General features: G+C 39.1%; 1 protein-coding gene across 4 annotated transcripts; it reads right to left on the bottom strand.

The window, feature by feature from the left end:
- Positions 1–6767: 6767 nt before the first annotated feature.
- BIVM (basic, immunoglobulin-like variable motif containing) lies at positions 6768–26425 on the bottom strand. 4 transcript variants are annotated; one of them, XM_032226856.1, is made up of 11 exons: positions 26201–26404; positions 25834–26024; positions 21057–21646; positions 19741–19867; positions 19273–19368; positions 19026–19130; positions 17074–17168; positions 15034–15166; positions 14129–14212; positions 11549–11645; positions 6768–8064 (listed from the first exon to the last, which is right to left on the bottom strand). In XM_032226856.1, the coding sequence occupies exons 3-11, from the start codon at positions 21532–21534 to the stop codon at positions 7771–7773; spliced, it is 1509 nt and encodes a 502-aa protein (XP_032082747.1). In that variant the 5' UTR covers positions 21535–21646; positions 25834–26024; positions 26201–26404; the 3' UTR covers positions 6768–7770. The 4 variants fall into 4 exon arrangements, with proteins under 4 accessions (XP_032082747.1, XP_032082748.1, XP_032082746.1 ...); XM_032226857.1 differs by lacking the exon at positions 25834–26024 and having other exon boundaries at positions 26349–26425; XM_032226855.1 differs by lacking the exon at positions 25834–26024.
- Positions 26426–26542: the final 117 nt, after the last annotated feature.

Below are 26542 nucleotides of genomic sequence, written 5' to 3'. Positions count from 1 at the left end.
CACCCCTGAATGAACCTGGTAGAGTGAAGTATCACTCGGAGGATTATATTTGGAGTCTCCGTAAGGATATCCAATTCTTTCTTTCATGAAGAAACAAAAGATTATGACTTTCTATTCAGACACAAAATGTCTTGGACACATTTCATGCTTTGCATGGAAAAGTGAAAATAGAACAATTTGTTTTGTTTTTTAAAATGCATTTGCTCATACCTCAGGCTTTGAAATTAGATACCTGCATTGTAGGATTTACTTCTAAATAAACAAACATAGATTTGCATTATGAAGGAAAGTTCACCTGGAGTTTCTCCCTATATCAAGAGATACTCCTAAAACTGACCTTTTCCTGCAAAGGGGTTATTACATTGTTATAGCATCAGCCACTTCACTTGACTCCATTACAAATTTATTGTCTTCTGTTTACAGACAACTATTATTTTTAAAAGTTCTGTTTTATATATTAATTCATGGGTGCACAACCTTGGGCCCTCTCACTGTTTTACTCTATTAAGTCCTTGATCCAAGTCTTAACTAATCAAATTATATAATAAGTGATTATATAGTAAGAGTTTTAATTTTGATCAGAAATGTTACATGAAATGGTTAAAGCTAAAAATAAATGGGCAAAGTTCTTAGATGTCATTTAGGCAACATGAAGTCATGTTCTCAAACTTTTGAGATGAAAGTATTTATACAGGCAGTAAAGTTGGTGTTGATCCTGTGCTTAACACTAATTGTTCAGTACTTTTAATTTCCATTAATCTGTTCAGTATTACTGCTATTGGTTATAGCATTTACAGTACTGCACACATATCATTGTAATTCTTTTTATAATATAGATTGTATTACTGAGCTGCATTTTTACATTGTATTGCTGTATTTTTACAACGCACTATGTTATGGTTGAAATCTGTTAAAAAAATTGTGTAGAAAACAGTTTTTGTAGTTTGTAACTTTTGATTATCCAGTGCAGAGGTTTTACACATTTCCTTTTATGTAAGAATTTGGCTAAATATGAAATAGAATTTAGTTAGGTTTATCTAGCAGAACCAGAGGATTTGTGCTCCCTAATTTTAGCCACTTGTTCATACTAAATATATATGTATATATTTCATTTTTTCCAATATTTTAATAGCATATGTCTTTACTTTTTCTATCACGAAAACTTTGTAGTAATCTGAAGTATGAGATTCAGATAAAAATAGAAAGTGTGTGTAGAAATTGGAATTTCTAGATTTTTTAGTTTTTTTATCCTGTCTTATTTTTATAAATAAACTAGATGATCTATAATTCTTTTTTTAAAAAAAGAAACATTTTATATAGAGTTTCTCCTTTCCGTGCAACTGCACCCCTAGTTGTACAATGTCCAACTGCTGTGTATAGGGAAGGGATCCAATCTGTGTGGGAAGAAATTAAAATTTTCACTTCCACATTTTAGCTTCTATAATTACTAACTTCATTATTCAGTGTAACAGATTCAGTGTAATAGTCAATAATATTTTCAGTTAAATCAGATGAGAGGAATCATATAAAGATGAGTAGCTCCAGACTATCCAAAATTATTTTTTAAAAATGGGTTTTTTTTAATAGTATTCCCTGTAACATTGTTTGAACCTTTTGACATCTTATAGGCAAACTTCCTTCTTGATAAACTTTAGAAAAAATTACCAGCGTGCATCAACAGAGGAAAAATATCCATAAAGAATTTGACAAGGATACAGCTGATTGTTGATACAAACATTGGTTTAACATGTTAAAACAGATGTTAAATCCTTTCGCAGGCCATGACGTAACTCCCATCTAAAATATTTTGGGCCATTTATGACAAATAGGGAGAAGAACCACTGCTGATTCCAAGTGTGACAACTTAGCAATCAATAGGGATAGCACATCTGGATTTCAACTACCCAGACAACCATTCTATAACAGAAGAGTTTTTAAATCTCTTTTCTTGCCTCTTACTCAAAAAGGTTCAGCTCAAATACATAATATGTAGCATGCAAATATTGTTACATATTTTATGGAGATTCTCAGTCATCCAGGTCATAGTTGTCCCAAAGGTGCTTTTCCAAGAGGCAACTGGACTTTCTGGTTTTATTTTGAAAACGTTTCACTTCTAGTCGGAGCTGAAGAAGCTTTTTGGATAAGAAGTGAAACGTCTTCAAAGAAAAACCAGAAAGTCCAGTTGACTCTTGAAAAAGCACTTTTGGGATAATATTGTTACGTACCATATTTTTCAGACTATATGATGCTCCGGACTATAAAACGCACCAAGCTTTTGGAGAGGAAAACAAGAAAAAAAATCTGCCTCTGCCTTCCAGCAATTTGCCTCCTTGCAGTAAACAGCAAACAGCCTGGTTAGCTTCAGCACAGCCTGATTTAGCACGAGCAGCTGATTGACGGTTGGATCTGCCTCCCGGAATACCGCCTATCAGCTGTTCCAGTCTGTGGGGATCACCACCTCCCAACACCGCCGCCCATCGCGGCTGTTGCCTGCCTCTGTGTGTCCCATTTTCAGCCACTGCACATGCCATTTTTGCCCTCCACATGCCCAATTTTTGCCCCGCCTATCCCTGCCTGGAACGGGCTGAAAATGGGGTGTGCAGAAGCAATAGGTGGCAGCTGCTCATGCTAAATTGGGCTGTGCTGAAGTTGACTAGGCTGTTTGCTGTTTGCTGCAAGGAGGCAAATTGCTGAGGCAGAGGCTGAAGGGTGGGGGCTGGTTGCTGGGCGGGGCTTTGGCAACATTCACTCTATAAGACACAGAGATATTTCCACTCACTTTTTGGGGGGAGGGGGAAGTGTGTCTTATACACCATATGGTAGTTATTGCAGTGCTGAGGAATTGCCACATATGGTTTTATCTTAAATTACTTGAAACATAACTGAACTGGAGCAACTGAGTTGGAGAAAAAGCTGATGTAGGGCTGCTGCTGCTGGGTATAACAACTAAGGATTCAAGATTTTCGAGGAACTGGGATTATGTAGTTTTCATCCGGCTTCTCTCTGGAGTTTTAACCCCAAATTAATAGGCAGAAAGCAAACATGAGATAGTTCAATCACTCACAAACTTCCTGTCGAGACAATCTGCTGGCTTTCCTTTCCTCACTGAGTTTGGGGAGGTATGTTTGCTGATATTGTCTTCTCCAAGATAATGTCTGTTTCTTGCAGCAGCTTCAAGCATTTTGCATATGAATATGCAGTCAAGGAGAAGGGAAAGGCTTATATCAGGAATGTTGATTCAGGAGTCTGTTCTTGCTATCTGGTCTTTGCAATCTGGCCTAAACATCAGTCACTAAGGATGAGACATCTTCATTCCCTTTAAAAGCAAACAGGAAACTCAGCACACAGGCATCAAACTCAAATTTCTATTCCCTGTCATTTCCTTTCTCTAGATGAGCAGAATTTCTCAGATGTCTCCTCCCTCACCTTACTAGGAAAGCAGGATCAAAACTATAGAATGTGGAGAAAGTATTTTTATCCATCAGAAGAGAGCTGGAAGGGACATTGGAGGTCTTCTAGTCCAAGCCTCTGTTTTTTCCTTTTACATGCCTTTCTAGGAGGTTTTCACCCTTGGTTTTGTGCATTTCTAGGGACGCGGTCGCTCAGTGGCTAAGACACTGAGCTTATCGATCAGAAAGGTTGGCAGTTCAGCGGTTCGAATCCCTAGTGCTAGGTAACGGAGTGAGCTCCCATTACTTGTCCCAGCTTCTGCCAACCTAGCAGTTCGAAAGCATGTAAAAATGCAAGTAGAAAAATAGGAACCACCTTTGGTGGGAGGGTAACAGCGTTCTGTGCGCCACTGGTGTTTAATCGTGCCGGCCACATAACCACAAAGACTTCTTTGGACAGCACTGGCTCTTCAGCTTTAAAACGGAGATGAGCACCGCCCTCTAGAGTCGTGAATGATTAGCACATATGTGAGAGGGGAACCTTTATCTTTTTTTAGAGATGAAGTGATCTTTTATATATAATGCAACTCCAGCTCCTGTTTTGTTAGGTCTGTTTCTTTTGGAATAGTTTGTATCCTTCCATTAATACATTCCGGTAGTGAGTTTCATCCCACCAAGTTTCGGTAATGGCAGCTATATCAAACTTCAAATGTATCATCTTAAAAAAAAAGCTAGGAAGTAAAATTGAGAAATACCACACCTGTCTTGAAAATCTCCTGTTGAATTAATATGTAAAAATATTAATTCAAATAAATGTCATACTGGCAACATGCTGGTTTCTTGTTGCACAGGATAAAATCTAGTCATGTGAGGAGCAGGATCTAATTGCTAAGCTACTGGGAATATTATTGAAGTTGAAATATAATGAGAAAGTGCTGATGGCTCCACCATCTGGCTAATGTAGTAATAATTCTAACTGCATTGATTATGAAGAAAAACTTTGAGGTTACCCCCAAATATATGTATGCATAGTTTCCATTTCATGGAACTTAGCAGTCTAGAGTTTTCCTTTGAGCCTCAACTCATTTTATCACATTATGCAAAGACTTGGCACAACTGAAAAGCCCATAAATCTGGAAGGAGAAGAGGATGGCCAGTATCAAGGCGAATGGGGTCTATCACAGCAGCAAGGAGTCCCCAATTGGAAGAACTGAAGGACTAGATTGGGGACAGATCACCCTGGAAGTCTATATGGTTGTTAAGAACTGATTCTGACATGATGATACACATTGTTTCTCAATACCCAGCAAAAATCTATCAAAACAACTATGATTTCCTGCTCTTGAGCAAAGTTTTTGTCCATCTAACTCATCAAACTGCAGTGAATGTCTATCGAGATTTTCAGTCATCCAGGTCATGGAAAGAAGAACCTTTGGGACAAACTGCAATGGGATATTTAATTTAGCCTAAAGTCAAATCCAGGGCACTCTTCTCCTACCCAACAATATAAAAGTTCACTGAATGACATTAGTATTTGAGCTATCTCTCACTTTTCATTCAAAATTCAAGAGCCGTGTGCAGATCTGTTATTGGGGAAACAAAACAACAGCTGTACTTCATAAACACATGGCGCAACATAGGAGAACAAACACATCAGGACTAGATTCAGCAGTCCATCTGCACGGGCTGCTCTTTTGAAGACACAGAGGACCACTAGTTTGAAAGGGGGGTTAAAGAGGCTATGTCAAAACTGAATAGCCCCCTCTCAACAGAGGGGGAGGGATACGACATCATCTATCTCCAGTCTACAACACAGTCCTTTCAACAATTCCAAGAAGACTCCATACCTATTTGCACCACTCAAGTGACCCTGATGACACAGATAAACCTCCAGGTGACCTTAACGACCCGCTAAAAGAATGCAAATGACCAGCTGTCTGCAAGGAGTACAAATCCTTCCATTTCCCACCATCCAGTCAGAGCTGAGGAAGCTTCTTGGATGAGATGTGAAATGTCTTCAAAGAAAAACCAGAAAGTCCAGTTGCCTCTTGAAAAGAAAGCATCGTTTGGGACAACCCTGACCTGGAGGATAGAATCTCCATAGACATTTTCATTCAAAAGTTCAAAGCAACACACATGGCACTCTTCTCTCCACAAAAAAGAAATGATGGGAGTTTGAGCCAAAGGGAAGTAAGTGATTGGTCCAAAAACATCCAGGGAGTTTTCATGGCTGACAGCAGACTTGAACCTGGGTGTCCTCAAAGCCAGTTAATACTTAAATGTAATGCCATTCACAGTAACACGTATGCTCCTGAGACCCAAGAGTTCTATCCCTTATTATCCTTATTAGGAAAACAGTTGCCAGAATAACTGGCAGAAGCAACTTCTGAACTGGTAAGCAGAAGGCAATTTCCCATGGTCCTACAGGTTTTGGCAATCCTTTCATTCTTCTATCAGAGAAAGGGTTAAGTGAGCCTATCTTAGTGACACTTATGCAGGACCAAGAGTCTTGTGGTCTTGGAGGCCGCTAGTGAATCCCCATCTCTGCTGCAAAAGATGTGTCAGGCTGTGGTTGAGGAGGGACGCAACTCTGAAGCATTTTTATCATTAAAAAATGTGGGTACAATTAGGAATGACTAAAGTCTCAGATAAATACTATCAGCAACTGAACGTTATTTTCCTCCTTACGCAAGCTATGGAAAAGATTTGCTCAGACCTAAACCTTAGTTCCAAAAGAAGGCTGACAGACAGACACTGATCTTACTTATATTCTGCATTGAAGAGGTTTATCTTTGGCTTAATCCCTCGTGCTGGAAGGAAAATGACACCATTCCCAAATCTGAATGAATCAATCTTTGTATAACTGGAAGAATTAAACAAGAATGCAAATGTTTTGCTTACTCTTTTGTGCCAATTTTCATGCAGTTATTATCCTTCTAAATAGATGTAGAATAAAGGAAGATATAAGCTTATTTCTGCTTTTGAACTCATGCTGCAGATTACAAGAAGGTTGTGTTTTCCTGTTGCTATAGGGACATCTCATAAAATGTTAGAAATAATCAAAACAGTTTCTTGGTGAATAAAACCCCAAAACCAGGTTTTAGTTAGTTCATGTTTTCGGGAAATAGAAAATTCTGATCTATGATTGAAATAAATTAGAAATGATTGATAATGTTTTTCTCATTTGGGCCAACTCATTTCACAGGCAAAATCTTGTTATCTTACACAGGGATATGAACAATTCATTTTTACTACCAAGTTTCTAAAAACATAGACAAAAGTTTATCCAAAACCTGGATAAAATAATCCTACCTTTTTATCGTCTACAGTTTTGCATATCCAAAAGTCAAACATACACATTTAAAGACCAAGCAGATAATCAATGGATAAAGACCGTTTTTATTAAAATGGTTTTTCCATGAGAACCAATATTATACTCCCAAATAAAACTATTCGATATGATCACTTGAAAAAAGTAGTTACAAAGAGTGCTCTGAAGAGGTATATTGCTGTGGCTGCCAGTTTATTTGGGCACTTAAACATCTTCCTCAACAATCAAACAAAGTTGTGAAGTGAAAGAGAATGCAAACATTACAAGAAATCACTGCAGCCCACCACAGAAAGTTTTGGTATTTACTGGATAACCATATGAAATGAGTGTGAGAGATTTATTTAAAAGGAGCCAATCAACTGAGAGCTGAATTCAGGTCACACGAAAAGGATATGACTGGCAGTGGTGGTTTCTTTTTTAATACTAGACCAATTCTAAAAGAAACAGATAGTCACTTATCTTTCCTTAGATTTCTTGCCTATTAATTACGAACTGCCAGCTCAAACAGCTTAAACTGTACAGAACAATATTTCCATTGATCAACAGACCATCAATTAATTATATATTGACATTTAGTGTTTTGTCAGTTCTGAATTGTACCATAATTGATTGCATTTTTGAAAATACATAAAAGCAAATATATTTTACACATTTGTCATCATTATATGGTTTGCAATTAATAAATAATTTGGGAAGGTAATAATCTCATGCTTTATCTATAGTCTGTATCACTGTTATAACGAACTCTCCTGCCCACAAATGAATTTGATCTACATCTGTTCTGATTTGATAGTCTGAAACATAAATCAATTAGCCATTATACTAGATTGCCCATTGACTGGTACTCTGTGCTTATCTTTTAACTAACTTTTCTTGTTATTCCCAATATATAATAATTACAATGTATTATATACCAATTACATACTGAAATAACAAACGTTCCTAGGAATTTTATATGAAATCTCCCTACATTCCTGTTTCTGTGCATAATAAGTTATTACCATGCTTTAGGAATGTACTAGAGTAGCACAGATGAAGAAGCCTTCCTTTTTAGTCTTTCCCATCACAGTTGGCGTAATGTTGAAGGCCACTATTCCGCCTTTCATGAAGATGAGACAGCTTCCTCCAAACAGAAACTTGATGGAAGTTAGCACTGAACGATCGTCCAAGGCGCCCATGTTGCTTCTTGGAGATGTTGTCTTCGCTCTCAGATTTGGCTAAGCCCTGAGTTGGAGATGGAGGCTGCAGTTCTTGCTGAACATTTCCAAGTGGAAAGTTCCAAGGTCCAAATCGATGCCAATTAAACCTCTGAAGAGCAATGATACAATGTAGATTCCCTCCTACCTAAAATGTATACAACATTTGTTAAAATAACACTCTCGATATATTAAGTAAGAGCTAAGTTCGCTACCCATTTGAATTAATGCTTGGAATGCTCTACCCGACTCCATTGTTACAGCCTCAAACCCTCACAGCTTCAATCTCAAACTGTCTACCATGGACCTCACCTCATTCTTAAGAGGTCCGTAAAGGGGGCGTGCATAAGCGCACCAGCGTGCCTACTGTCCCTGTCCTACTGTTTATCTGTATTTTCTTCCTTTGTTCATATTTATGTTCATACTTATACTTGTTATCTTGTACATGTTTGACAAACAAACAAACAAACAAACAACGCTTTCTTTGTATTTTGCACTGGTTAGAATTCTTTACTGAATATAATCTATGGTTACAATAAAACTGAAGAACTGAAGAACTGAAGAAGTGGTGAAACACATTCAAGGGAAAAAAAACCCAAAGATAGTCCAGTTGCCTTTTGAAAAAGCATCTTTGGGACAAACGTGACCTGGATGATTGAGAACTTCCATAGACAGTTACAATTTATTCTACGTTAACATTATTTTAATTAGCAAGTTTACATGCAATTCCCCATTTCAGATTTTTGTGCTAACTTTTTTCAGTCCGACAGCACACCTGTTACATCTTCTCATCATGCATTGTTGGTTCAAGGTATTTGAAAAATCTAGTGAAAATATTTTCAAAATGCAGCCCTATTCGATTTCATTTGTCTTGCTTCTGTTCCTGTTTTATTCTTGTTCCATTTCCAATTCCATTCCATTCTAAATTTATTTGCTGCCCATCTTGCCCTGGGGCTACTCTGGGCAGATTACAATAATAAAACAGGGGGAAACGATACAATTAAAAATAACAATAGTAAAGGAATGAAATAATAAAATGGGAAGTAGAGCAATATGAAATTTAAAAAAAAAAGAGTGGTGTGGGAGCAGGCAGTGCGAGGGGGCCGGGGGGTGGGGGGAGAGTGGATTCAGCAAGTTAGTCTAGCAACTCCAGTGATGTACTATTGGATAGCAGGCCAACTGGCAGGCCAAGGTTTTCAGGCCCTTGTAGACAGATAGGAGGGTGAGGGACAAACTTCACCCTGAGAGATAGGATGCTTTAGAGGGCCAGTACTACAGCAGAGTAAGTTCTTCGCCAGGATCCCGTCAGTATAAATCCACAGACGGCACAAGTAGTGCGGTCTTGTCTAAGTAGAATGAGAGAATTCATAAATTAAGTTTTGGAAGGCTTAGAAGAAATAACCAACACCCTGAACTGAACCTGGAAGTAAACTGGCAGCCAGAACAGCTCATGAAGTAGCTGTCTACCATGGATCATTCTAGAGCAGTGGTTCTCAACCTTCCCAATGCCGCGACCCTTTAATACAGTTCATCTTGTGGTGACCCCCAACCATAAAATTGGTGGTTCCTTAGACCATCGAAAATATGTGTTTTCCGATGGTTTTAGGTGACCCCTGTGAAAGGGTCGTTTGACCCCCAAAGGGGTCCTGACCCACAGATTGGCCAGTTGAAGCTTCCATATGCATTTCAGGGCAGCCCCATGTAAAGCAGTAATCAAGAAAGAGATGATTGGGCTTGAGTGGGCAAGTGCAGGGAGTCCTGATTCAGAAAAGGTGGCAGCTGATCAGTGGTGGGTTCCGGACTCCATTCCAACCGGTACGGTTGGAATGGCCCCGGCGTCACCCACAAGCATGTGCACGGCGCACACGCATGCGTTCTAGCTTCAAATGCTTTCGCAAGCCTCCGTGACACTCCAGCTGCTCAGCAGTGTCGTGCAGGTGTTGTGCGTGCCATGCGCGTGCGCGGAAGCACTGACAGCTTTAAAACACAACACTGTAAGGAGCGCAGGTGGGCCCTCTGGAGCACTGTACCGGAACGGTACCTGGTGCTCCGGGCAGGTTCCGGTATGCCCGTACCGGGGCATACCGCCTGCAACCCACCACTGCAGCTGGTGCACTAACAAAAGCTGTGCAAAGGCTCTCCTAGACACGAATGCCACCCGAACTTTGAGCAGAAGTTGCAAGTCCAGGAGAACCCCTAAGTTGAGAACTGGGTCCGAACGGGGTTATGCAACCCCAACAAGAACTAAAGATACCAAAGTCCTGGATCTTGAAGCTCCATGCATCCAAAGCCATTGGTCTTGCCAGGGTGCAGTCATATCCCATTGTCCCCCATCCAGGACTCTACAGCCTCCAGGCACTGTGAGAGCGTAGCAACAGCATTACTCAGGGCACAGATACAGAGATGTAAAGTTGAGTATCATCAGCATTTTGATGATATCTGAACCCATGGTGACATATATGATCTCACCCAGAAGCTTCATATAGAGGTTAAACAGGAGTGGAGAGAGTACCAAGCCCTGTGATAGGCCCCAAGTGACCGGCTGGGAGCTGGATCACACTCATTCCCAACAACACCAATTGGGAGTGACCTTGAATAATTGTGCATTTATTATATTGGCATTATCATAGGTGTTTTAGAAGATGCCTGAGTATACTATGGACAGTCAAGAAAGCAAGCCAATGAATCATTGAACAAATCAACCCATAGTTCTCATTCAGAAGAACAAGCTTAAATTATCCTATTTGGACACATTATGTGGAGACCTAGCTTTCTGGAAAAAAATTCTAATGATGGAAAAAGTGAAAGAAAAGAGAAGAGGATGACCAGTAGATTCAGCTACTGTGGCAATGAATGCACCACTGGAAGACCGGGTTAGGGATAGGTTGACATGTGAGAAAATCTATCTAGTCACTAGGTGTTGAAAATGACTTGATGACACATGATCAATAGTAGTGAATCTGATGAACTGTAATCTTATTTTGGATTAAGAGCAGTTTACACGCTGTGCAAAGATAATTCCTAAATGTGTCCTAGTGTGGGCTGTATCCAAAGGTAGCATTGCCTTAGCAAAATAAACTAGGTTTTATATAATTAGACCACAGCAATTGATTCTTGTTGTGTTCAAAATAATATGACATGCTAGTTTGAAATAGAGGATTAATAAAGCCATTTCTGTTTTTAGTAAGTGGGAACACATTTTGTGAATACAAAGTACCATATTTTTCGGAGTATAAGACACGCTCCCCACCCAAAAAGAGGCTGAAAATTTGGGTGCATCTTATACTCCGAATGTAGTTTTTTTGAAGTTTTTTAGTCCTAATGAGTTAAGTGATCTTTTGTGCTTTGCCTGCTTTTCTCAATGTTGCTCCCTCCAACGATCCTTTATCCCAAACTAGGGGAGCAAAGTTATGTGCTGAAGCTAACCAGACTAAGGATGGTAGCCAGATGAATGACCTGGTAGGCAGATTTTTTTCTTCCTATTTTCCTCTCCAAAAACTAAGGTGCATCTTATACTCCGAAAAATACAGTAATCATCTAATAATTACTAAATGAGAGAATATCTAAAAGTGCTTTATGAATGCTAACTCAAGGCAAACATGCAGCTCTGCTTTGATATGAAGCATTCTTACCTTCTTTGTCTTCCGATACTGAAGACCCCTTTCCAGGTGCCTAATATCTAAATATTCAGGATTCTGAGTGTTTAAATCTGTTACAATGTCTGCCCACCTACACAGCAAGATGGAAAGAAGTTCACAAATGCAACAGAAATCTGGAATATTATTACTAGTTAATCCTAGACAGACAAAAATTATACTGTACTTAAGTAAACTAACCTGTACAATATCTAGCAAATACTGACATTTTTTTTCCTGAAATAAAATTCAGGGGTTCTGGTCCTTTGATTCATTTTGTAAGTAACACCACTTTATTATCCTCTTTTTCTAATGAATTTGTTTTAGTTTTATATATGAAAAGCACAGGAAAATTAATAAGATACCTAACTTGAAGACATTCCTAAGCTGCCAAAGAGATGCAAATACGTCCATTCATACATTACCATCAAATATACTTTTGATCCTGGTAACAACCGAAAAAGTTTATTCTCAAAAATCTTATAGGCCAGGCAGATTTATAAGCGAGAATTTGATTTTTAGAAGTCTGGTTTAAAATCATATACCGTTTACAACTGAAATTTGTTTCTGAACTGTCATCAGAAAGGGAAAGGCAATCTGTGATGTTAACTGTGGGTCTCATTTTTCGCGTAATAGTTGCAATCAATAAATATTCTGCTGGACTAGTAAATATTTTTTCAGAACCAGTTGATGTTTTAATTACTTCTTACAAGCAGCCATATGGATAAAGGTAAAGGTTCCCCCACACATGTGTGCTAGTCGTTTCCAGCTCTAGGGGGCAGTGCTCATCTTGGTTTCTAAGCTGAAGAGCTAGCGCTGTCCGAAGACGTTCTCCATGTTCATGTGACTGGCATGATTAAACGCCAAAGGCGCACGGAGCCCTGTTACCTTCCCACCAAAGATGGTTCCTATTTTTCTACTTGCATTTATTACGTCCTTTCAAATTGCTAGGTTGGCAGAAGCTGGGACAAGTAACGGGAGTCACTCCACTATTAGGCGCTAGGAATTCAAACTGCTAAACTAGCAACCTTCTGATCGACAAGCTCAGCGTCTTAGCCACTGAGCCACTACGTCCCATACGCCATATGGATACCTGGCCCTTCAGTAAATTTTAAGGGCAATTTAAAACATTGCCAAGGATGTTTTTATAAATAGATCCTCATTAATACTGCTGTTTTATTCAGTGGCAGCTAACAAATGTTATCTAAACAAGGCAAATGTTCATCTGTCCAGCCTTCTGCCCAGTTTAGGAATCTACTATTCCAGGCAAAGAATTGTCTAGTCATTTCTTGAAAAATCTAGTGGTGGAGCACTCATGGCTTCAGGAGGCAGACTGATCCATTGCTTAATAGCTCTTACAGTCAGGAAATTATTATTTAAGTTAAATTTCCACCCGTTGGCATTATTTAAGTATCTATTTATTTTTATTGTCCGTGGCCTCCATCTCAAATGCAAGACTCTGGGTGGTTTATTTTTGGTTGTTATGAAGAATATATCCATACTCTCTGCCCAGTGGCATTCCTTCATATATTGGAAGAAATATACCATATGTCCTCTTAATCATCACTTTTTTAGGTTAAGCATATTAAGTTTCTTTAACTGCTCTTCATAGGGCTGGCCCCAGATCTGTCATACGGTCACCTTTCTCTGCATTGTTTCCATTTCCTCAAAAAAAATTTTTTTTTAAATTGTGGTGATCAAAATGTGACATACTAAACCACCTGTTTTCTACCTGTGCATCTGTTTTTTCTTGTTTGAATTCCAAACTTTACATTTCTCACCATTATTTTGTTGGATAGGGCCAAATATTCAAGTTTATCAAGATCCTTTGAAGCCTTCAACCTGTTTTCTGGAATGTTAGCAATCTGCAAATTTTAATAGCATCCCTTTTATTCCCTCATCTAAGTCATTTATGAAGGTGTTGAAGAACACTGGTTTCAGGTCAGAACCTACCTTCCATATGGAAACAAATCAATTAAGGACTATGCATTGACTATTACTTGTTCAGCCAGCTGTCCATCTATCCAATTGTAAGACCATCCATCCCGCAAGGATCTGGTTTGTCGAGAATGGGCTATGATCTACTTTCTGAAGTTTTTATATCTCTATAAATGGTCTCGGTTGATGTCATTAATATTAATAATGTAAATCTGGGAACTGAGGTTCAAAACTGAATCTAAGTATACATCCTAAAGCAAATATGAAGAATAGTTTTCAACAAAGCTAAACCATTTCATTAACATCTAAAGTGAATGTCCATTTTCTTCCATTCCCAAGGTAAGTGTATTTTTTGCCCTCAAAATCTGATTCTCAATACTTTGTTAGAAGACACATGCCTGAATAGCACTCACTGGATGAAATATTAGCTCTCTAGAAAAGAAATATCAACTAGAACATACAAATTTCCAGGTTTCAATACATTTTCTAGTCTATTTGGGAATTTGTATCTTACACTTATTTATCTAGGAATCTGTGTTCATGAGTATTTGTGGATGCCAAAAGGAAAGAATGCTCCGTATTTGAGTATTGTTCAAATTATATGATCTTTTGTGAGTTTACTAGGGCGTGCTAACTTACTTTTTGCAGTGAATAGTGGGGTGTTTTCTGCTTGGCTCTCCAATGAGTATCCAGTGTTCTACATCTTGCGGTAAGAGACATCCCCTGGTGCACAAAAATGGTAAGACAAAATGTTTATCCTAATAATAAGCTTTATAAACAAGCAATTTAACTTGTCACTGGCTAAAATTAATAATTAGTTGCTGTATGGTTACATGTTTTATTTTAATATAAGTGCAAAAACATACATACAATAGAATACTTAATGATCTCTGTAGAAACACTGCTTTCTGTCCCTTTAATCAGTTAAAGGTCAACAGAAGTGTAAAATCCCATTCATATGTACTTTTAAGAAAAGAATGGCAAGTCCCACAAATGTGGGTTCATGCAAATTAATGTATCTATTTTTAGTAGAAAATTAATGAAATTGGAATTGATTCATCTAATTAAAAAAACAACAACTTTTATTTAAACAATGAAATGCAAGGATTTTTTATGAGGGCCTTAAAAGCCCATTCTTCCAAATGAAAGAAGCAAAACTTATATCAAATGCAACATGAGTTAGACATTTGGAATACAGCTGAAATAAATAAAGAAATCAATGCATTTATTATACAAATTCATGTCTTTCAGACTTGTTTGGTGACAAGCAGTTTTATCCAGAGTACTGCATGAGACACAGTTCTTGTAGAACAAGATCTGCAGTTTAAATTAATGTTGCTCCTATTTTGAAAAACTGTATATGAAAAAATATTGCCATCTAGTGATTAATGCAGATAAACCCATCCACGTAATTGTACTATATGATACTACATTACAGCTGATAAAGCTATGTTAATATGAGCAGTTAAAGGTTCACTTTTTATAAGATAACTGCAGCTGTTTTGGTCCCACTGATGAAATCAAGTAGATTTTGAGGGTCTTACTTATATGCTTTGCTCGGCTTTATTGGAGTTGCTTCAAATCCAATTGGACAAAAATAATGATTTTGGCAATGATAAATATATGCCACTGATTCATCTCGCAGCCCTTGTGTTAATTTTGTTAAAGCTCCCGAAGCTACAAATTAAAAAGAAATTAAAACATTACAAAGGTATTTCACTGGATATTAAGACACAGACTTTAAGGTTTAATATTTTTTAAAAATTATAAACTATTAACTCTGTTTCAGGGACTCTAATCAATATAATGTAATATAATGCAAAACAATGTAGTAACATAGGTAGTCCTTGCTTAGTGACTGCCTTATTCAGCAGTGTTGGGGAAAAAAAATATGACCAGTGGCTACATATTTGACGTTTACAGTGTTCCTTAGTTATTTGATCACTATTATTTGATCAACCCTTTAAAGCCCTACATGGTAGTGGACCTGGGTACTTGAGAGACCGCCTCCTGCCAATTACCTCCCTACGACCAATTAGATCCCACAGATTAGGCCTCCTCCGAATACCATCTGCTAGCCAATGTTGACCCCTCGGGGGAGGGCCTTCTCTGTGGCTGCTCCGGCCCTCTGGAACAATCTCCCCTGGAGATCCGGACCCTCACCACCCTTCAGGCTTTCCGCAAAGCCATTAAGACCTGGCTGTTCCGGCAGGCCTGAGGCTGATGAGTTCCCAGCCCCACTTGAATTGTTGCGACTCTTGCTTTGTTTTTAACTTGTTTTTGTCTTTTGTCTGTTGTTTGTATTCCCCCTCCCCACCTTGTTTGTTAGCCACCCTGAGTCCCTCGGGAATAGGGCGGCATACAAATGGAATAAACATGCATTATCCTGTGCCTGACCTATCCCCACACCCCTTGCAGACTAGAGCTATTGGAGAAGGGATTATAAACTGATAAACAAGCTCCCAAGGGAAGGATCCCCATTGAAAGCAATGCATTGGCACCAACAGCCATAAATCATGGTTGTGTAGCATGCTTAATGCCAGTGCATTATTTTAAATGCAAATTCCCCACTGTGTGCCTGCTACCTTTCTTGTTATCCCTTCCTCTCCAATGAAGGTAAATATAAATATTAACTGCCTTCTTGCTAATTATCCCAGCAACGGGATCAGCATTGCAAAGAGAGGGGTGGGGGAAAGGAAAATATAATTCCATGATTTCCCACTAAGCAACTGCTCTACATGAGAATGAGAGGAAAAGAGGGGGAAAGAAGAAAGAGGTAAGGAGGATGGAAGGAGAGAGGGTAGGAAGGGGAAGGGGAAGAGTAGGAATAGGAGAAAGGTAAGGGAAGAAGGAAGGGGAAGGAGAAGAGGAAATAAGAAAGTAGAGAAGGGAGAGAGGGAGAAAAGAAAGGGTAAATAAGGTACAATAGATGGAAGGGATGATAAACAAAGCAACCCAAACTGTATATTATAACCTATTAAATGAAATAACAAATGTATAAGAATGACAAATATGAAGATGAATAACAATTATGTGAATGTGTACTTAAAATGGTATCTAAGAGAATTAAAAAAATGCAAAAAAAAAAGCAACTGCTCCATATAAGGACAGAACTTTTGGGCCCAATTGTTATTGTTAAACGAGGACTACCTGAAATTTAAACCCCTCTCAAACAAAAACCTTGGTTACTTAGAAGCAAATGCTTGTCTGGCCTGCCAGAAAATTTCAAGTGAGTTGCAATATCTACAACTAAAATGCACGGAGAGCCCAGATGTGGCTCCATCTCTCCATCGCCACTGTTAGCCAACTCTCCTGAGGTGAGGAAATCTTATCACAGATGTTCAGAGGAAACAAGTCAAAGAAGTAAAAAAAAAAAACCCTGCCTTTTCTCCGTATTCAGCTGGCAATTGGGAACACAAAAGTCCAGGAAAAATACAGTATGCCAATCCTTTTTAAAAAAAAGCCTATACAAATTCAATAAACATGAAACCAATTGTGAAAAATAAACAAACCCCACACCCATTTCGTCACGCTCTTTTAACAGGTACAAAGAATCAATCATGTCATTAAAACTGCCTTCTTACCAGTTTCTCCAGCAGTCTTATACTTCCCATGAGGTTTATAGAGAAAATAGGAACACCCTTTTACATGGAAATAATCATTAATTTGTCTGAACCACCTGAAAAGCACAAAATGCAGAACTGTGAATTTTAAATGTAAATTAGCAATTAAACAATAAAAAAGTATTTCTCCTGCCAGACACACATGACACGGTTAATATTCCAACTATTCCTTAGTCAGATATATAGAATAATTATAATTGGGAGTGCAATCTGTGTTTGTTTTAAAGTATTTCTTCTTACAGGTCTAATAGGTAAATGTAAAGGTTCCCCTCACATATATGTGCTAGTCATTCCCGACTCTAGGGGGTCATGCTCATCTCCATTTCAAAGCCGAAGAGCCAGCGGTGTCTGAAGCTGTCTCCGTGGTCATGTGGCTGGCATGAGTAAATGCTGAAGGCGCACAGAACACTGTTACCTTCCCACCAAAAGTGGTTCCTATTTTTCTACTTGCATTTTTATGTGCTTCTGAACTGCTAGGTTGGCAGAATCTGGGACAAGTAACAGGAGCCACTGAGCCACCATGTCCCACAAGCCTAATACTAATAAGCTAAGAAAAACATCAATCTTAAATACCCTTGATTCGAATTATGGACACATTTGTTTCTTTCTCATTTTGAGGATTAACATCACTCCAAAATTCAGACATTCTTTTCTTCTGATTTCACTCTAGAATGCCCTCTTTTAAAGAACTTTTTCTAACCTTTATGTTTCCTTTATTTAGCCGAATTACTTTATAACTCTAAACTCTTCCCTGTCCCTTTTGCCCTTTCACAAAAATAATTGTTCACTTAGTTAACCGAAAGTTTGGGCTCAATTGTGGTAGTTAAGTTGAGAACTATCTGTATTATGATTGTTTCTATTTATCTACAATTCTACCCATGGCTTCCTAGAAATAAGCTAATGAGCATGCTATAGAATTGCAAGCCCAAATTTCTTTTCCAGAATAAAGATGATGCATTATACAGATAGAGATACACATATTGTCTATGTACATTCCACCTTAGGGGAATGAGACAGTTCAAGAACAGTTTTTAGCAGAGATGGCTAAATCGACTGCTTTGATAAAAGAAAAGAAAAAATCCAACTACTTTGTTTCTACTTGGAAACAGCTTCTGGGCTTTGAACTTCAGATGGAAAAAAATGAAACTTTGATTTTGGGTTTTTCCAATTAGACTTATTGTTATAAAAATGACTACTGTATTTTTCGGACTATAAGACGCACCAGAGTATAAAACGCACTAAGATTTTGAAGAGGTAAATTTAAAAAAAGGGTTTTGCCTTCCCCGGCCCTCTGCAGGCCTCCCAAGCCCTCTGCACGTCCCATTTTTTGTGAAACAGGGTGGTGCAGGGCAAAACCACGATGCATGGGGGGTTTGGGAGGCAAAAAATGGCCCAATTTTTTGCAAAAATGGGGCTTGCAGAGGGTATGGGAGGCCTGTAAAGTGCTCTTGGGGGCTTGGGAGGGTAAAACCACCTGTTTTTGTGAAAAATGGGGCCCTTTTCACCCGTTTTTGCCCTCAGGAACACTCTACAGGCCTCCCAAACCCTCTGCAAGTCCATTTTTACAAAAAATGTGATGCGCGGGACAGGATTTCGGGATGCCAAAAATGCTGCATTCAGTGTATAAGATGCACCCAGATTTTCACCTTTTTGGGGGGGGGTGTGTGAAAAAAGTGCATCTTATACTCTGAAAAATATGGTAGTTTATACTATTATGTAAAAGACTGAGGTTCAATGTTACTTCTTATTCTACTATACCAAAGGGAGTTGGAAGTCAATACCTTTTCTTTCTTTTCCCATTTTTCTCTACACTCTACACTTTTCCCTTTCTCCTCCCACAATTTTCCTATAATTTGCTTTTGCTTTGTTTTGTATTTTATACTATAAACTAATATAAAAAGAACAGTTTTTACCTCATCAACGTAGTATTTCCAGTAAATGGACCAAATCTTATCTCTTCAAATGGTGGCTGAATGCCCAGTATGTGCAAAGCCTCTTCTTGAGTAATAGGTGGTAAACTGGGTTGAGAAATTAAAAAGTTCAGAACATAGGCAACTATAGGAAAGAAAGACTAAGCTGCATCTTAAATACACTAAATGGCAACAAAAGCTTCACTAGGTTCTCAAAAGAACACATTTAATATACTGAAGGATAACTTACTTTCCAGTTCCCATTGTGCTGTATAGGAAATTCCAGCATGAGACTAGAGACGAAATCCCACAGGAAGTCTTATATTGGGGGCGACTTATGCAGTACCTTTAAAACAAATGTTTCATAGGCAAATTTTCATATGAAAATGTAATGAAAACCAGAAGGCATAAAGCATGTTGTGCTTTAAGGCAGGGGCCTCCAACCTTGGCAACTTTTAGGACTTGTGGACTTCAACTCCCAGAATTCTGGGAATTGAAGTCCACAAATCTTAAAAGTTGCCAAGGTTGGAGACCCCTGCTTTAATACATCTCAATTTCCTCCCACAAAAACTTCTTTAACCCTTGCCATCATGGCACTTAGATGCCACAGTACTAAAAAAAAAAAAGACATGACTCAATTATTTTTAAAAAAACTTAACCAGTATTAAAGTATTCAGCCATACAGAACTATAGTAATACCAATGTTTTCAAATACTACCATCGCCGGAGATCTAACACTTTCCGTGGCTTCATTTCTTCAAGGGTGTAATGCTGTGGACATTCTCTGTATTGTTTACTTTTTTTATCTACAACCGTTTTCTTGCTTCCCTGTTTCTTCATGTTTCCTGTAAACAGATTAAAGAAATTATTTCTAAATATCCAGGAGAAATTTCTTGACAGAACAATTTATCAGTGGAACAACTTGTTTCCAGAAGTTGTAAATGCTCCAACACTGGAAGTTTTTAAGAAGAGATTGGACAACCATTTGTCTGAAGTGATGTAGGGTTTCCTGCCTGAGCAGGGGGTTGGACTAGAAGACCTCCAAGGTCCCTTCCAACTCAAGAAATTATTTCGAAATATTCAGGATATTAAAGCTTATGTTTTTAACCCTTCTTCCTTAATATATTTTTTCCAGTTCAATTCTGAATAGTTACACATCCCTTTTCAGCATATTCAATGCCTCCATGTGTTCCATGATATCATATGTATATTTTTACCCTGTAATATTTTAGTCATTCTTCCTTCCTTCCACTGGGTCTTCTGTTTTCAAATTTGAATCTGAAAGCTCCTTGGGACATGACTTTATTATTTAAAACACCATAAAGAGGGTAGGACAAGAAGCAATGGGTGGAAACTAATTAAGGAGAGAAGCAACCTAGAATTAAGGAGAAATTTCCTGACAGTTAGAACAATTTATCAGTAGAACAACTTATCTCCAGAGATTGTGAATGCTCCAACACTGGAAGTTTTTAAGAAGAGACTGGACAGCCATTTGTCTGAAGAGGTGTAGGTTTTCCTGCCTGAGCAGGGGGTTGGACTAGAAGACCTCCAAGAAGACCTCCAACCTCCGTTATTCTATTCTAAATTTAGATGCTGCAGTAACAGATTTTAAGGCAACCATTTCTCTTTTACTTTTGAGGTTGTGTACAAATGGTGACTTACATATGCTGCTCCTAACTTATTTGTACACCACTTTAAGGAATGGGGGAACTGTATTACTAGAATCATAGCAATATTATTTTTTTATCTAAGTAGTAAGTTGATAATGCCAGGAATGGGAAAGAAAACCTAATTCCCCATGAACACTGTAGTTGTGAATGAAAGATGAGCATGTAAATTAATTCAATTAAGTTCAAGATATGCTTTAACCAATTAAAAAAAATCTTTTATTTTTGTAACTACAGTTGTTTCTTAAATATTGAAATTGTAATAATACCTGATTATATAAACTACAACTAATGGCAGAATAAAAATATTTTCATTTCTTAGAATAAGAAAGATGATCTAGATGCTTAAATAGAAAGACAAAGGTACCTGCTTGATTCATCAAAGCTGGGGATGTATCACTGAATTCAGACTTATCAATTTCCCATGCCAATGGCAGCTTCCCAAGACTAATGGATAAACTTTCCAGGTTAGAATCATCGTTGTAAACTATATCCGAAGGTCCAGTTCGAACACTAATAAAAGCAGAATTATTTCCATCGTTTAAGGCAGAGCTGTCTTGTAAGCAGGCACTCACTGTAGCACTTGGGCTTTTGCAAATAGATGTTACCCGATTTAAAAAAGCGTAGTCTGAACAAATGGTATAAAACTTTTCTCGGGTGTGAGTCACAGGACATCCCCACGGATAATGCCTGTCCCCACCAGAACTCAGAGAGGCCCCTGAGGTACCTGGAGCACAAAATGATTTTACAGTACCATGAAGATTAACTTCTGAAGTCTTCCTTCCAGTTTTGGGCCCATTTTCTTCAGAATCACTCTCCAATTGAGAGTCTTCGATGTTAGGCATTGAATGACTTGTCGTTCTTTCTTCCCAGATGAGGAAGGTACATCAAATGTTTTCTGCGCACTCAAACATAATTTACACTTATTTGAGATTTTCAAGATGTATTTCAAATTTCCTGAAATGAAAAAGAAAACATCTTTTAAGCTAAAAATCCAAAGTACAAAACATACCGTTTCCCCGAAAATAAGACCACCCTGGATAATAAGCCCAATTGAGCTTTTGAGTGCATGCGCTAAAATAAGCCCTCCCTGAAAATATTGCAACACAGCAGCAGCCGTGAGGTGACCACACTTGCAGCCTCCTACACCTCAAAAATAATACGATCTCCCCAAAAATGAGGCCAAGTGCTTATTTCGGGGGTCAAAAGAAAATACACATTCCCATTGTAATTCACCTGACATCAGTAAAAATCGATGTTGCAATTTTTCCACATACAAGTGAAAACCATTTAACTAACCATTTAACTTAGATACTTTTGCATCCCTGGGCAGACTTTCCAGGACCATTAAGCAATGTGTCATATAGGCATGGGCAACATCACTGAAAACAACATTTCATTAGCCACATTTCTTGCCTAATTTGTGGATTACCATATTTTTCAGAGTATGAGGCGCACTGGAGTATAAAACGCACCAACATTTTGAAGAGGCAAATGAAAAAAAAAGTGTTTGCACTCTGCAGACCTCCCAAAAACAGCCTGTTTTCGTGAAAACGGACCCATTTTTTCCCAAGAAAAGGGCATGATTAGCCTTTAGGGGGCTTGTAGAGTGCTCCTGTGGGTGCCCCCCCAAATGAGCAAAAAACGGCCCATTTTATGCTCGTTTCTGCCCTCCCCAGCCCCCAGGAGCACTCTGGAAGCCTCCTAAAGGCTATGCATGGCCATTTTGGTGAAGTGGGCGGTGTTTCGGGAGGCAAAAAATGCTGTATTCCGTGTATAAGACGCACCCAGATTTTCAGCTTCTTTTTTGAGGGGAAAAAATCTTATACTACGAAAAATACGGTAGCTAAGGAAGAGTTTCATCTGAAGATCTTTGGGATCTGATTGATAAATTAGGAGGTGTATTTTCAGTTGGTTTAAAGCAACTTAAATAATTAAATAGAAACTTTTGCTTGACTTTTGCGTCTTCTTAGTTGAGCCTGAAATTCATAGAAGTTCCTCTCAAAACATGTATAAGAGAAGAGAAAACTGATGATGTGGACAAGCCCTAAGTTTTTGTTAGAAATATCGTGCTTCCCTGAAAATAAGGCTCTTATTCTGATGGAAGATCCAAAGGACTAGGTTACAAACATACTGTCATGGAGCAAGGATATGGATCTTGTTGCCAAACTTGAAAGCAACCTGATGGCACATAATCAATCAAAAGTTAGTGTGATTTCAAACAAGGGCTCTTGCACTAAATTAAGAATTGTTTTAATAATGACGCTAATCTAATCTAGTGACCTTTCAAATAGGTTCATAAAAGAAATCAGTCAACATTTTTCATACCCTACTAGTTTTCACTATGTATAACACTTTTTGTTTCTAGTTTGCCACAAAGTAGGAAAAAACCCTATTAATTGACAAAGTACGCTAATAAAAATTTCCATGAAGATGACTAACTTCAAGATTAGTATCTGTTATCCTTCTGTATATTTTTAACTGCAGCTGCAAAGGCATTCAGTGCAGCCATAACACCAGGCATAGCATCATTGTGCAAATGATGCACAGGAGGTTCATTTGCTTCAATTATATAATATTACACAACTTGTTCCATGGTGTTCATGGATTCCTACTGAAGGCTGTCAAGTGCTTTTGTGAAGCTGGTAAATAGAGTTTGAGGGCAGTATCTTTCCAATTTACCTCAAGCAAATGACACAAGATTAGATAGTACTGTGTTGTGGCCCAGCAGGAGCCATTGGAGCTGCCACCAGAGTCCGACAGTGAGGGGCCCTATGAGTTGGCCTTGGAGATGTGGAGGACCCTGGACAGGGTTCCGACTCCAAGCAGGGCGCAGAGAGACTGGTTAGCCACCAGGTGGCGCCTGAGCCTTGGATCAGTGGGGAGGAGACAAGGGAGAGTGATCCAGAAACTAACAGTGAGTTGTTCCGGGATGCACGCTGTCGAAGGGCTACTTGGCATCAAGAATAACTACGTAATTACAGGAGGTAATTACGCTCAGCTGATAGTCATTAAGCTCCTCTCCAGACTATAAATGAGACTGCTTGTGCCACGCCCTTCTTGCAGAAGTCAACGCTTGGACTAAAGACAAACGAACTTGGCAGGCTGGATTGCTGCCAGAGTTTGTCTGAATTGCTGCCAAGGTTTGTTGGCCTTGCTGCCAAGGTCCTTATCTGTTTGTTTACTTGGCTTTCAGCCACCGAGAGTCTGGTCTTGTTATTAAAGGACATTTGCATTAAGTGTGTCTCGGCTTTCGTTACTGGATGGAGGAGGGGGTCAGAACACTACTGGATTCAGAAATCCTACATAACATGCTATGTATCAAAATAACTCTTCCAACTCCAGTAACATTATACAAAATGTCATTTTAAATGACTGTGTAAAAGCCATATAATCACTTTTTCATCCTAATAAAAACCTCAAGATTTAACATATACCTGGAGAAATATTTCATTTTGTGCATCACACTTCATATAGTTTAATTAATTCAAAGGGATATTTTCTCCTACAGCCCATCTAAAATGTTATCACCTTTGTTGATAAATTCCTTCCCATTCATTATTTAAATTTAAAATGCCTAATCCCGTCATGGTGAACCTATGGCACATGTGCCAGAGGTGGCATGGAGAGCCCTCTCTGTGTGCATGTGTACCATTGCCCCAGCTCAGCCAGATGGTCATCAGGTTTCCGATGTGGGCACCGACCAGCTGGCCATCGGATTTACTGGTGCTCTGGTGCTCACATGCATGCACCTTCCAGTTTGGGCATTCTGTGGCTAAAAGGTTCGTCATCACTGTCCTAAACGCTTTAAATAAAGACTTCTTCAAACTTCTGCTCAGAAGGGCTGGGAGTGCTAAGTACAATACAATGCAATACAATAGCAGAGTTGGAAGGGACCTTGGAGGTCTTCTAGTTCAACCCCCTGCCTAGGCTGGAAACCCTATATCGTTCCAGACAAATGGCTATCCAACATCTTCTTAAAGACTTCCAGTGTTGGGGCATTCACAACTTCTGGAAGCAAGCTGCTCCACTGATTAATTGTTCTAACTGTCAGGAAATTTCCCCTCAGTTCTAAGTTGCTTCTCTCCTTGATTAGTTTCCACTCATTGCTTCTTGTTCTGCCCTCAGGTGCCTTGGAGGATAGTTTGACTCCCTCCCTCTGCTATCATGTCTCCCCTAGTCCTTCTTTTCATTAAACTAGACATACCCAGTTCTTGCAACCGTTTTTCATATGTTTTAGCCTCCGGTCCCCTAATCATCTTTGTTGCTCTTCTCTGCACTTTTTCTAGAGTCTCCACATTTTTTCTACATCGTGGCAACCAAACCTGAATGCAGTATTCCAACTGTGGCCTTACCAAGGCATTATAAAGTGGTATTAACCCTTCACGTGATCTTGATTCTATCCCTCTGTTTAGGCAGCCTAGAACTTTGTTGGCTTTTTGGGCAGCTGCTGCACACTGCTGGCTCATATTTAAATGGTTGTCCACTAGGACTCCAAGATCCCTCTCACAGTTACTACTGTTGAGCAAGGCACCACCTATACTGTACCTGTGCATTTTGTTTTTCTTGCCTAAGTATTTCGATTCAACACATTTAAAAGGTATCAGAATCAGATGGCTGTTTTTGATCCATCACTGACTAATTCCTTTCACTAATTTTGCATATTAAATCCTCTCCAAGATTAAAATACTGTGCAGTTTGAAAGGGAAAGATAAGTATTCAGAAGCCACTCGGTTTAACACTGCATGTCTAGACAAACAGAACGGGAATATAGATAAAATTCTATAGCAGAATTAAGAAAGGACTATGGCTTCCAATTAGAACAGTCACCAGGATTTTATTTTCAAACATACAGGTGTCAATGAACATCTCCATAAATGAGACCACAAAAAAAAAATAGCCTACAAAAAGGCAACTTTTCCAGACCAGCATAGCAACAGGACCGGCTTATTTATCAGCCATCACTCCAAATCCTTCCCCTAATATTGTCCAAGGAGTAAAATAATCCACTTATCCTCTACCCCGTTGCTATGTGTTTGCAGCAATACTAGAGGCAACCACATGCAACTGAAACTCAACGCTACCAATGCACAGGAATGGAAGCCACGGCTTCCTCAACTGCCTATTCCAAAAGTGGCACCTACCAAAGCTTTTGTACTTCCAAGGGAGGCGGTGCATACAAGCCCTGAGTGGATCGCTGACCAAGATGTGGCGGACTCTCCCCTCGTAGCCTTTTTCCGGTGGCAATGCCGGCTTATGTTGTTGGAGATGGTGGCTCAGCCACACCTGGAGGGCCACATGCAATTTACGTTCCATTGCATTGTTCTTGCATTTCCTGTGCAAGGATGTGCTACCGTTATTCAAGGAGGCTCCGTCTAATTTACTTTTGAGAGATTCTCCCTGACATGCATCCACGCCCTTCCTTAGAGGATAACCTCTCTAAGCCACCTTTGGTTGCATCCCAGGTTTCTTGCTCCCGCAAAAGCATGAAGAAATACAAGAAATCCTTACTTGCTCCAGGCGCTCGCCTGCTTCGCTTCTCCTTTTCTGTGGACGATTAAGACCAGTAACTCCTTATTTTACATACATATAAATATAAATAAATAAACAGGCTCTCAAGCTCTTCTACCGTATATAGGATTATGGGGCCTGTCCATACCATTGTCCATCTTTTAGCGGCGAAAGCACTTCCAATTTGTGCAAGTGCGCGCGCGCGCGCGCTCTCTCCTCTTAAGCCACGCCCTCCCCCCGGGGGGGGTGGCTATTGTGCTTCTTGATTGGCAACTTTCTCATTCGCCAGAGGAGTGACGTAGGTTGGGCCGCTTTGCGAATTACCTTGCTTGTCCTTCGGGC

This window comes from Thamnophis elegans, chromosome 11, assembly GCF_009769535.1.
Source record: "Thamnophis elegans isolate rThaEle1 chromosome 11, rThaEle1.pri, whole genome shotgun sequence".
Classification (NCBI taxonomy): domain Eukaryota; kingdom Metazoa; phylum Chordata; class Lepidosauria; order Squamata; family Colubridae; genus Thamnophis; species Thamnophis elegans.
This window is presented reverse-complemented; position numbering and strand designations above follow the sequence as displayed.